The sequence below is a fragment of the Rhinolophus sinicus genome, chromosome 18 (assembly GCF_057876585.1).
Source record: "Rhinolophus sinicus isolate RSI-liver-muscle chromosome 18, RSI-T2T, whole genome shotgun sequence".
Classification (NCBI taxonomy): Eukaryota; Metazoa; Chordata; class Mammalia; order Chiroptera; family Rhinolophidae; genus Rhinolophus; species Rhinolophus sinicus.
Window position 1 is genome coordinate 28,482,594 of NC_142518.1, and position 13,373 is coordinate 28,495,966.

Genomic DNA, 13,373 nt, shown 5'->3' on the forward strand with positions numbered 1-13,373 from the left:
GGCAGGTATGGTATCGTGAGCATGACAAAAGGAGCAGGCCCAGTGTGGATCACTTTTGCGCTTTGTTGGGGGAAATATGCTGATTCACAATTAATTCCATTTTAGAATGAATAATCTTTTTTTTAATTTATTGGGGTGACAATTGTTAGTAAAATTACATAGATTTCAGGTGCACAATTCTGTATTACATCATCTATAAATCCCATAGTGTGTTCACCACCCAGAGTCAGTTCTCCTTCCATCACCATATATTTGATCCCCCTTACCCTCATCTCCCACCCCCCCACCCCCCTTACCCTCTGGCAACCACTAAACTATTGTCTGTGTCTATGAGTTTCTGTTTCTCATTTGTTTGTCTTGTTCTTTTGTTGTTTTTGGTTTATATACCACATATCAGTGAAATCACATGGTTCTCTGCTTTTTCTGTCTGACTTATTTCGCTCAGCATTACACTCTCAAGATCCATCCATGTTGTCACAAATGTTCCTATATCATCTTTTCTTACTGCCGAATAGTATTCCATTGTGTATAAGAATGAATAGTCTTAAGCGCTGGCACAGGATCTCTGCAGCCATGTATGTATACGTTGTATATTTGTACAGGGGAGGGAAGCTTGCTGTTTTCAAGAGTCTTGTTTTCTCTCTTAAATTACTATTATTTTAAATTTATTTTTAAGATATAATTTTTTAAGTGGCTAGGAAACACTCCTTACTCTAATGCAGGGGTCGGTAAACTCTGGAGAGCCTGCCAACTGTTTTGCGGAAATAGTTTTATTGGAATACAGTCACACCGATTCATTCTGTGGCTGCTTTCACACGAGGACAGCATACCTGAGCAGCTGCGAAGTCCTGCAAGTCTCAAATGTTTTCTATTTAACCCTTTACAGAAGAGGATTGCTTTAATTTTTACTTTTATTTTATGCCTTAAACAACATAAATTTATTCTCAAATTTCTAGAGGCTGAAAAGTTCAACCGCATTAGCAGATCTGGTGTCTGGTGGGAACCTGCTTCCCGGTTTGCAGATGGCAGAAAAAGGGATAATTCTGGGTGGTGTGTTCTGCATGAGCGTTACTGTGATAGCTTATGTTGGCTCCTGCAGTTTAACCCAAATCCTTAGTCTACAAAGTTAAAGGTTAACGAAGGGTCAGTACAGGCCACAGTCTAATAATTTTCATGGAGATTTTCTCCATAAGGCATTACAGAGGATGAAAAGGAATCTACAGAACTTTCATCAAGTACAAATACTGCCTCATATAAAACTGCGCCCTGAGAAACCCAGATTGAAATATCTCAGGTTAGAAGCTGGCATACATAAAAATGTATCTAAAAAGATGAAGCATTCAGTAAAATAAAAAGGTCTGTATTTTGGCGTGAAGAAAATCTAATACATAGTACTGGATAAACCCAGGCATCAGATTCCTTGATATGGTTAGGCAGAGCTGCAAAGAAACTTCACTTTTAAAGGATCCCAGAGTGGGGTAGTTGGCCACATTTTGTGTCCTAATGGGAAGAAACACCGTACCAGTGGTGCTGCCAATGCCTGTACAAAGTTCCAGCTTCGTCCCTGAGATCCTTAGAAGCCATTTTGGGAAGACACTCTTCATGAAACAATTAGGGGCTCTTTCTAATGAGGCCTGGATTGTCAATATACCCTACATCTATCCAAGGATGGCATGGATGACATTAAGTGGGACCACAGTGAGAGATATACAGTTTACAATTAGACAAGGTGGGCTAGAATCTCCTGGACCACTGAATCCACATATATAGATGGTGGTCATCTAAATCTTGGCAGGGCTGAATGCTTAAAGATCCTTTTATAGGGTACTTTTAATAAACATACAAGGGTCAAGTTTACTGAGTTACTTGACATTGAAACTATAAGCCTCTTAAGCCACTTTTCTTTGGTGTCTGCTATAAGATCTAGTTTCTTTGCCATAAAGTCACAGACTTTTCTCCCATTTTTAAAAAGCTGTTATCAAGGATAGACAAGGTTTTTTAACTCAAACTTTGAAAATATAATCTCCAGCATTGTAAGATTACTTTTAAAAATGGATGATGAATGCAGGTGGTGAAAATGTTCTCAGTGACTCATACATAATTAGATAACACCCAACTTGGAAAGAAGAGCAAAAAAGTACTTTTTACTAGAGAAACTGTAATGAGATGTTGCCATCATTTACGGCAGCATACTGGTACCATACAAACATAAAATTACAGCTTTACAAAAATCCGAGTTAGTACTTACATCTGAATACCCTAATTTTTCATACTTGAAGTCATTAATTAAAAAAAAAAGCAACAATTCAATTGCAAGTTGACAAACAGGACAAAATTCCTTGCCAAAAATAGTCATTAAAAGCTAATGAATAGTTACATAATATGTTTTACACTGACTTTCTTTTAAATGAAATTTTGTGTTAAAATCGTAAAATAAAGGGCATAAAACAGTAGCTATTAATTATGTTTTAATGGTGAATCCTGGGTTTGGGTTGCTATTTTAATCGTATTTATTCTGTACAATATATCTATGTAGTCCGACATGCATTTCTCTTCCTCATTCCTATTTAGAGTTTCTTAGAGTAAGCACAATGCCATTTCTTTAACAATTCAATGATCATGCAGAAGCAAAAGTACAGCACAGGAAGATAATCTTTATTATATTTTAGCTAGAAACAGAGCAGATAGCGAGTTCACGAGGTATTTTTGATTATTATTCTTTTAAGATCAGGCTTCAATAACAATAATCAAAATGAGTCTTAATTGCACAGATATTTTGGTCACTATTATAATCTTCAAGGGCACTAAAGCCAGCAGCGTAAAGTAACATAAAGGTAATTAATGACTATGAGAATTTTCGACGTGCCAAAAATGTAGATCACTACATTAAACTCTACACTTGTATTTTCTTAATATTCTTAAACATTGAAGAATTATTGTTACACAGCAAAATATCAAACATGCACATAGTATTCCTATAAGAATACTATCTTAATATCAACATTAATACTAAGCTATCCTTTCCTCCCAAAATTCAATGAATCATGGTTCCACTCCCTAAATGTATTAGTGTTAGTGGTATTACGCAAACTTGATTTTGTTTTCAAGGTTACATAGCAGATTGACTTCACATTAGGTGGCCAGCTGTGTACCCTAACTTTTCATCTTTCACTTTCTTAATAAATTTAATGACATTTCATAAGCCCTGAGATTTTCAATAACCTGCTAATGATTGTATACTTTTAATTTATACTTTATTCCATTTAATTTGAACCCCACATAATAAGTATTTAAAATTATTTACAGATGTAGTGATAACAGAATTTACTACTTGTACAGTTAGACTGCTAATAAGGCCTTTTAAGTAAGAGTTGCATATTTTAATGCATTTTTTTACTTGCTAGATGCAATTCTCAAAATTACATCTATGATTCTCTGTCAGCAATGTGCTTTTCATTTTGCTTACTTCTACATGGATAACCAGATTCACTTTTTTCCTCTCCTGTAAAACAACACTTTTTTTTCCTTCCCAAACATAAATGTTAGTTGTCTAATTGAACAGGTGCCAAAAGAAACTTAGAATTTGAACTACCAGTCAACTATAATGACTACGAGAAATATTCTCATAACAGGCATTCAATACATGTTACATGTGAAATGCGTGAATTGTAAGGCAGCTGTTAGTCATATACTTTTCATCATATATGGTAACTCATTTTGTTTAACTAGAGAATTCAGGTTACCAGATTTAATTCGCCCTCAAATGTAAATCCAACAATTTGAAAATTTAAAAACTGTTTTAACAGTTCTCAGAAAAGGTAAACAAGTTAATAGTAGTTGCTACTATAACATTAGTTGATAGAAAAAAGAACAATTACTTTTCAGTAAGTCATACGTACAACTGAAAAGAAGAAATAAAAAAGCTAAGAAGTATTAGCTAATTATTATTTTCTCCAGATTTATCCTTGCAGCTGTTTTTGTTCAAATATTTATCCCTGTTAACTTCTCTGAAGCTGAAAGAGAATTTTATTATCTGAATAGATTTCCCCATCTCCTTAGGTACATAATGGTAAGTGAAAAGGTGGTATAAATATACGTGTAAGATTGTATTTTCATGTCATGACATTTTTCTGCATTTGTTTCTTGTTGACAATAATTTTTTCCTATTTAAATGATTCTGTACAGAATATGAGATAATCTGCCAACTTACAATGAGATTGCTTGCTTATAATATTCAGTTTTTGTAGATAGCTTTGAAGCATATTGCACATCTGTCATCTAGCACATTAATAAGTAACTGTTACTCTTTTTAGAAAGGATACACTGACAAATTCAAAGCCAAAACATTTTTAGTCTGTCACAGGACAATAGCAATGGCAAAAACATTGACGATACAGTTCATGGTTCGGTTCTCCCATCTTACGGTACAGGTTCCTGAAAACACACACAAAAAAGGACTCTGAAATACCAGCAAAACATTGAAATTACCAGAGAATATATGTACATTTTTCATAGGTTTTAACTTCTTATTTCCTACAATCTCTTAAATCTTCACATTTTACATTTGTCTGAAAGAATACTTGTTAGTTACTAGATACAAAGCAATTCTGTGGATAAAGTCTTTTCAGAATTTAATTAGAGATAAATAAGCATTTGATAAAAAGTACACTGTTTGACTTTGCTAGAAGTTGGATTTTGTTTGAATCAGCTTAAGGTCTCTTACCATCAGATGTGACATCCCAAAAGCATGAGCTGGCTGTGTGAAAGCCATATGCACTTCTCTGGACCACGGCACAGGTCACTAAAAATAAAATCACAAAGCGAGGACACTTACAAACAAAGGAAAAGATATCCAAGATCTAAGTGTTTGAGTTCAGAGCTTTACAAGGTGTAAAAATAACAGAAAACAAAGCATTCAGGAAATGGATTGAAAAGAAATACGCCTCTTATCTTGATTATTTATTACCATGATTTTGTCCCCACTGGATCCAGTCTGTTTGTTGCCCATTGCCATAACCACTGGTGATTGTAGTGCAGGTAAATTCTGGGCCAAGATATGGGCCTTGCCTCATGGGCATAATTCAGGTACCGAAACAAAGAAAATATTCCACTTTACAAACAATTATCGTGTGGCACGTCACAGTCCTACACGTAAGGAGGCATGGGGCTACTGAAAGGAAGACAGTAGAGTTCAGTAGATTTCAGTGGAAAGAGATAACTGATGCAAGTGTAAAAGGTGACGTTATCAAGGACAAGTACATGGTTGGCAGGAGCTCAAACTGCTTTCAAGTAGCAAAAGATCTTCATCTTTTAGGTGTTATCATATATTATCTTTTGATGAATAATTCAGAAGTCCTTCATACCCTATTAGTATCCAAGTTGAGTGTCTATCATCCATTTATATTCTCTAAATTCAGAAAAACCACAAGGACAAAGGGGAGTAAACTTGTGAAGAAGGACACTAATACTTACCAATGTATTTATAAGCTTTTCCCAGCTTAACCAAATGTGCTAAAGATTGTTCCACTATGCTTGCGGTCCACTGGTTGATGTTGTCCTGATCATAATCTTCACCACCCAAAACCCCATCTATACACTGAAAAGACAGAGGACAGTTAAACAAATTATACACAAATTGCAGCAAAAATTTATTCAAAACACTGAATAATTTATAACCCAATAAAGCGTCTTAGAAAATATGCATCTGGTAAGTACTCATTATGCACTGTCTCTAATTGTTTAAGAATTTTCAAAACATTTCTGCATGCATTATCTCACTCTACGTGATACTATGGGCTACGTAAAGATAAATATGTAAAGGACATAACCTAGCAGGAAGCTAATAAAATAACTGTAACACAGGGAAGACTACTCAAGGGTGATAGTTATGTCATAAAAGGATTATGAGGGGTGGAGATTTTAAAAGGTTAAAGAATGGCTTTGAAACAGGTGGGATTTGAACTACCATTGTTTCCCCGAAAATAAGACCTAGCCGGACAATCAGCTCTAATGCGTCTTTTGGAGCAAAAATTAATATAAGACCCAGTATTATTATATATTATATATTATATTATATTTATATTATATTATATTATATTATATTATATTATATTATATTATATTATATTATATTATATTATATTATATTATATTATATTATATTATATTATATTATATTATAGAACCAGTCTTATATTATAATAAAATAAGACCGGGTCTTATATTAAGTTTTGCTCCAAAAGATGCATTAGAGCTGATTGTCCAGCTAGGTCTTATTTTCGGGGAAACACGGTAGGTTTTAGATGCTAAAAAGAAAGGATGAAACCAATTTAAAAATTTAATTCTTAGCATTTCAGATCTTCTTCCCCAGCGTATGTCCTCAATTTGGCTCAAAAAACTCATGAAAAAATTAATTATCGTGTATAATAATGACATTCTCCTTCATATTATGTAATTGCTTAGCTATAAAACTAGCACAGCTGAAATAAGTCAGACAGAAAAAGCAGAGAACCATGTGATTTCACCGATATGTGGTATATAAACCAAAAACAAAAGAACAAGACAAACAAATGAGAAACAGAAACTCATAGACACACAATAGTTTAGTGGTTACCAGAGGGTAAGGGGGGTGGGGGGTGGGAGATGAGGGTAAGGGGGATCAAATATATGGTGATGGAAGGAGAACTGACTCTGGGTGGTGAACACACAATGGGATTTATAGATGATGTAATACAGAATTGTACACCTGAAGTCTATGTAATTTTACTAATAATTGTCACCCTAATAAATTTAAATAAAAAAAGAACTAGCACAGCTGACACTAAAAGCAAATCATCAACAAACAATACTTTCAGGTGCCCAGGAAAGGGAACGTTAAATAATTTTCCACAGTGCTTACTTGCATCCACTTCTGAGACCTGAGAAAGAGTATCACGATCTTAGGTTTTTAAGGTCACTGCTGCCACCTACTTGCTGTGTGATATTTTGCAGGTGACTTAACCTCTTGAAACCCCTAGTTTCCTAATCCTTAAAGTAGAGATAACAGCCTGATCTTCAGGTTGTTGTGAAGATGAAACGACATCATGAATGCTATGTGCTCAAACACAGTGACTGCCACAGAGTAAACACATAAATAATGTCAGATATTATCATCCTCGTCATTATCATTATTGCTGCTTATTTTATTTTTCCAGTTCTATTGAGATGGAACTGGCATATAACATCATGTAAGTTTAAGGTGTACAACATGATGACTTAATACACATATATAGTGAAATAATTACCATGATGAGACTAATTAACAAATCCATCTTTTAACATTGTTACTATTTTTTTGCATATGGGGTGAAACATTTAAGATCGCCTCTCAGCAACTTTCAAGAATACAATACAGTATTGTTAACTGTAGTCACCAAGCTGTACGTTTTACCCCCAGAGCTTATTCATCTTATAACTGGAAGTTTGTACCCTGTGACTAACATCTCCCCATTTCCCACCCCCCAACCCCCCCAGCTCTTGACAATGACCATTCCACTCTGTTTCTGTGAGTTTGGCTTTTTCAGATTCCACGTATAAGTGAGAGCATACAGTATTTGCCTTTCTCTGACTTATTTTGCTGCTATTATTTTTTATTCAAGTGATAGAGCCTGGATAATAAAGCACTCATTTATGTAGAGAATCCACCTTAATCTCCCTCTAAATTGCAGCTTTCATTTACTACAATTATAGTAAAAATTCAGAAAGGCACTAATTAATACAGAATGTTAAGCTGGATAGTATAAAATCTTCACTAGTGATAAAATGTAAAAGGAAAAGTTAAATTTAGAGGGGTTGAAGAAAGGAGCAACACTTGAATTATTCTCCTAGAATGTTCAATAACATGACAGTTACGAGGGCCAATGGCCCAACAGTCAGGGCAACAGCATTTTAATTCTGGCTTTACCATCCCCAAGCCCGTGACCTTTGGGTAAACCTCCTCCTCTCCCTAGACTGCCTTTACTTAATGGGAAACTAAGAGCACTCCATTTTCTTTAGGGTTATCTAAACGACAGAAAACATCAAGGGGCTGTGGATCACACTGTAAACAGCCCTGCTAATGACTATTAATTAACATTCAGCCTTCTTAATTTTAGCGGTAACCACGAGGCCCACTAGATAATGAGGTCCTCAATCTGTCTGTATTCCCAGAGCCAAATTCAGGACATGGGCACAAGCAGACACTCGGTAAATGTTTGTTGTTGAAGTAATATTGCCTTTGATAGACTCTCTGGGCATCTGAAATCAATTCTACTTTAGACTAAGTTCCACGGTAATTCCATTTGTATCACTTTTCTTTGAGAATTTGGGGGCAAGTTCTGTTACTCACAATAAATAAAATATATGCATATCACTGATAAGTGAGTGGCTGTAAGACTTCAAAGGGAGAAATATTAGCATAGGGGCTCAGAGCAAGAAATGTAAGGAAAGAAAATAAGGAGATCAGCAAGAGATAAGGAAAACAGAAATACCTACTGAAACTCTGTAATCATCTAGGAAGTGCCAAAATGTTTAAAATAGTTCTCTCTCTCTCTCTACCCCCTCTTGCTCCCCCTCTCTTCCTCTCTCCCTCCCTCCTTTCTGATGCCTCATCAGCAAAGAGTTGGCTTATGGGGAAATAGGAGGAGGGAAGAGGGTAGACGTGGAGCTGAAAGTCACACGTAGTAAACCTGAGATTTCTTTGAAGTCTCATATTTTATATAAAAACTTCAAGTGAAGCCTGCTTTTGACTCCATAATGTGTCAGAGTTTGTTTTTATTTAAAAATGTTTTCAAAAAAATGTTTTCAGTGAAATTAGTTGTATTACTTAGCTCCCTCATGCAAGTATTTAAGTAAAACTGATGCTCTAAAACGCTCCCAGTGGCTCCTAGCCCCACGTAGCCACCACCAAGTATGCGTATCCCAGTTTCAGAAGCATGGCTTTTTTAATTTAATAAAACATCAAAGTAACACATGTACATCATTTAAAAAAATCCAATGGAAAGAGAAGAACTTACAATGAAAAGCAAGAATCCCCTCCTCGCCCTTTCCCATCCCCAGCCCCACTCCCTAGAGGAAACAACTTCAACGTACAACTGTTTTCATTTCTTCTAAGGGTTACTTAAGTATCTCCAAATAGTGTTTTATCACTACTTCTTGATTTATGAATTATAGACAACATTCCTAGAGCTCTTGCTAAGAGAGATGAAAATTCAGTTCCCTCAGACCACCTGCCACCTTCTTCCCCCTTTCCCTCAATATATTGAATTGGCTATTTTCACTTGAATATATTTGTCCCATTAGGAGCATGTTTCTCTTCCACACCTGGCATTTCCTTCCACACAGAGGATTTTTCCTTAACATTCCTGGCCTTTTGTCCCACCTATTATGATTCCTCCTCATGGAGGTGGAGTGAGTTACCTGGTTGGTGACTGACAACAGTTGTTCCACCATTCTCGTTTGGGAGAGCCAATCTCCCAAATGCCTTGGACGTGGGTATTTGATTTCTCCTTCCCTCTCTACCCAGACCAAGGAAAGGCATCAGCCTGGCTAAGTGTGTCTTTGCTGACTCAGTCTTTTCCATGGATGCCTCTTGCAAGGTCTGAACTGAACAGGCAGGGAGTTAGCAAAACAAACTCCAATCTCCAACCCAGTGTTTACCAATAACAAAGGTGATATTTTGTTCTCTGTCTAGTGACTCTTGTCTTTTCATTTGGCTCAGAATGTGAGTAAAGAAGATACTATTAAAAGACTTCTCAAATATTCCAGCATCCTTTTCTTCATGTTCCATCGACCAAGGACAGTCCCTCTTGACTTTCCACTTTGAAAAATAAGGTTGTTATCACTCCTGCCCTTCCCATGATCACCATCCCCTCTTCCACCTCCCAATTACCTTCATTTGTGCTTTTGTATTGTCAAGGTATTAAAAACATTTGCATTGTTTTAAAAATCAAATATTCCTGGGCTACATAGTTCTAATACATAATTGTGAACTATTAAAATACGGTAGGATTTTCAGGTGCTTCTCTAGGCCTCAAGTTGATCCTAGTTGTACAAGGCTAGCCCTGATTGAGTTCTGGGTGAGTTTGTGACCCAGAACATTCAGGAAGGTGAGGCACTGTCTCAGGACAGACTGACAAGTTGCTAATGCCCACAGAGCAAGCCAATCCAGCCCAGACTAAAGGCAGGTAGGGCCAGCTCATTATTTTCTAGAATTTGGTGCAGTTAAACATGATTCAGGACTATTAAAAGTGTTCTTAAGAAAAACTCATAGACACAGACAATAGGTAGTGGTTACCAGACGGCAAGGGTGGTAGGAGATGAGGGTAAAGGGGATCAAATACATGGTGACAGAAGGAGAACTGACTCTGGGTGGTGAACACACAATGGGATTTATAGATGATGTAATACAGAATTGTACACCTGAAATCTATGTAATTTTACTAACAATTGTCACTCCAATAAATAAAAGAATAAAAAAAACCTGCAATCAATGCAGCAGCTTCAAAATGAACAATATATATAACTCACCTCTTTAACAATATTGTGGGCTTCTTCCGCATTGAAGCGAACCTAAAGGGTGGAAACAAAAGATAAAGCTGCTTTCAACAGACTTCCTTTTATTTGTAGTCATGATGATACAGAGAATCCCCTAGGCTGGCCTAGACAGGTATTAGTGACAGGAGACCATAGTGATAGGGGACATCCGGTCTGCTGAGGCTGCTAATCCTACTTCGAACACTTAAAATTACAGAATGCTTTCCCCACTTACCTCCCTGTAGATTTTGATTCATTAGGTCTAGGACAGAGCCTGTGCAACCACCTTTTTTTTTTTAAGTGCTTTACTGGTGATTTTGATGAATGCCCTAGATTGAGAATCATTGCATTGTAAAGCCCAGGACACAGCAGAAGGTGAGTATAAAGATTTGTTATCAGTATATAGGAGATGGCTGCAGTAAAGTGAGAAGGACATGGTTCATGAGAACAGAACGCTTCATAGATTAATTCAATTTTGTTTTTAACTAATACTAGGTAAAAATGTAGCTTTCCTGAATAAAAGATTATGAAAATATTTGATCATTCTAAATTAATGTCACTTTAATACTATATAATAGGTCTGGCAACTTAGTCTTTCCTTTGGAGTGACCTGATAGACTGCTGAGTTCAAAGCGACTATTAATGACATGTAAGTGTTCTAGAGGAGAGACCTAGGCTATGTGATAAGATTGAAATCTACACCAAAATTCTTCAGGTAATACATGATTTGTTTCCATGGAGACATTTTCAGGTGCTTTATGACATCATTTTTGGTAAATCCCACTATACAACTTAAGACTAGTTCAAAAGCAAGTAAATTCTGAAAATAAGTATCGTCTTAAATATCAATGTAAAACATTTTCAACTCAATTACGCCACAGAATTCCCCAACAACAAAGGAATAAAAATACCCTGAATAATTAGAAATATTATGAACACAGTTCTCACATTTTGACCTTATTAAAATGATCATTTTACCTTACATTAAGGTCCTCATCTATTTTCAAAAGTGGTCTACAAATTAAAGGATGCCCATTTCACTTTGATTTGGAAGGTCACAAAAAATCAGGATGTACTGGGTGGCTATGGTAACACATGTAATTTTATTTCTTTTTAAATATTCTATTTGGGAAGTACAGCCATACAGAACTCTCTTCGGAGTCAGGAGACTAGCACTTGCTGGGGGATATGCCTGAGGGTGAAATTGCTTGTGGCTCAATTTCTAAAATAAGAATATCACTAACGTGTAGGTATGTATGCTACCTGCATCACAGAACTGATTCATTTAAATGTGGTTTTACCTTCTGCAGAAGCCCACATCCTCAAGATGGGTGGACCAGAAACCCTTTTCTTCCAGGCTAGTAATGTATCATTTTCTGCTGTGCCTCCACCACGTGCCTACCTTTTTTCACCACACCATTCACCTGTGGCTACCACTGGACAGAAAACGTCTTTGTCTATTCTGCCTTTGCAGGCCTGTCACAGGATATGCTGGGATCCAATAGGCCTCATCCTCCTACTAGTTCACATGAAGCCAGAGTTGTAGTGGTGCGGTCAGAGGCCTGGGTTCAAATGGAGCATCTGCCATTCCTGGTCTTTTAAACTTTGGGCAAGTCACTTAGCCACCATGAAAGTCAGAGTCCCCATCAGTAAGAGTAAGATAACTGACATCATGAGGTTCTGGTGAGGATGTGGGAAGCCTGAGTCAGTAAGCAAGGGTACATAATCCATAAAGCACCTCCTTTCGGCCAAACCAGGCTAAGAGTGTCAGGGAGCTGATGCGGCTCTGCCATCAAGGCCTCGCACGCAGGGAGGCCACACCTGCTTTGGGGACGCCAAGGGACGAAGGAAACAGCTGGGAAAACTGGTTTCCAAGGCCTGCCCTGCAGGCGGGCGGCACCCACCACCCCAGCCACACCCCATACATCCAAGTCAGGCCTTCCACCCTTTCGGCCCCGACCCCACTGCGGCCCCAGGCGCTCTCAGCCATCCCTGCCCCCCACCCATTCTCAGCCCACCCTCCGATCTTTGGGGTGGGAGGGAGACGGGCGGGGCGGATCCCTGGCCCGGAGCAGAGGACCCAAGCTCAGAGGACGCTGCACCCCAATTATTAGGGCTGCCTGGCGCCTGGAGATCAGCTAGCTGAGACCCTGCGGCGAGGTGGGGTGGGGGGGCTGGGAGGCGGGGGTCTCTCGGAGGCGGCTGAGGGGCGGTACCTCGTCGCAGTGGCGATGGTACTCCTCCATGGTGGCGCCGACTCTCCCGGGGGGGGCGGAGCGATGGGCGGGTCGAGCTCCGCGGCCGCGCACTGGCCTCCCGGGAGAACTCGCCCCTGTTTATGTCCTGGGGCGGTACCCACGTAGGACTCGCCTTTGTGTCGCAGCGGCTCCGCCTTCCTGGGACAGCGGCAGGCTTCCGGACGGTGGGAGGCCTCTCCCCGCTGCCTCCGACCTTTCTGAAAACAAGGGATGGGTGTTAAAAAGCTGGGACTTGTGCCAGTGTAGATCCGATGGGGTGACCTGGTGTCAGTCAAACCCCACATGATTGGTTGAGTGCTCGGTTCTGTGGTTATTTACACATCTTTGTTCATCATCATCCAGCAAATAAGTGTAGTTAATGCAGTGGTGAGCAAGCCACTTTGATTTGTCCACTTACTAGCTATGTTACTTGGAAAAATTAACCTCCCACAGCCTCAGTTTTCTCACATGAAAACTTAAAATTATACCTGTTTCATGGTTGGTTGTAAGGATCAAATGAGATGCCTTATACATAACTCCTAAAGTAGATGTTCCTACACCCCTCCTCCTCAATGACTATGTAAA

General features: G+C 38.3%; 1 protein-coding gene across 1 annotated transcript; it reads right to left on the reverse strand.

Moving 5' to 3' along the window:
• Positions 1-2,634: 2,634 nt before the first annotated feature.
• On the reverse strand, positions 2,635-12,949 carry DYNLT3 (dynein light chain Tctex-type 3). The gene is made up of 5 exons (XM_074323308.2): positions 12,768-12,949; positions 10,546-10,587; positions 5,473-5,596; positions 4,724-4,801; positions 2,635-4,434 (listed from the first exon to the last, which is right to left on the reverse strand). Exons 1-5 carry the CDS (start codon positions 12,795-12,797, stop codon positions 4,358-4,360), a joined length of 351 nt encoding a protein of 116 aa, XP_074179409.1. The 5' UTR covers positions 12,798-12,949; the 3' UTR covers positions 2,635-4,357.
• Between the last annotated feature and the right edge of the window lie 424 nt (positions 12,950-13,373).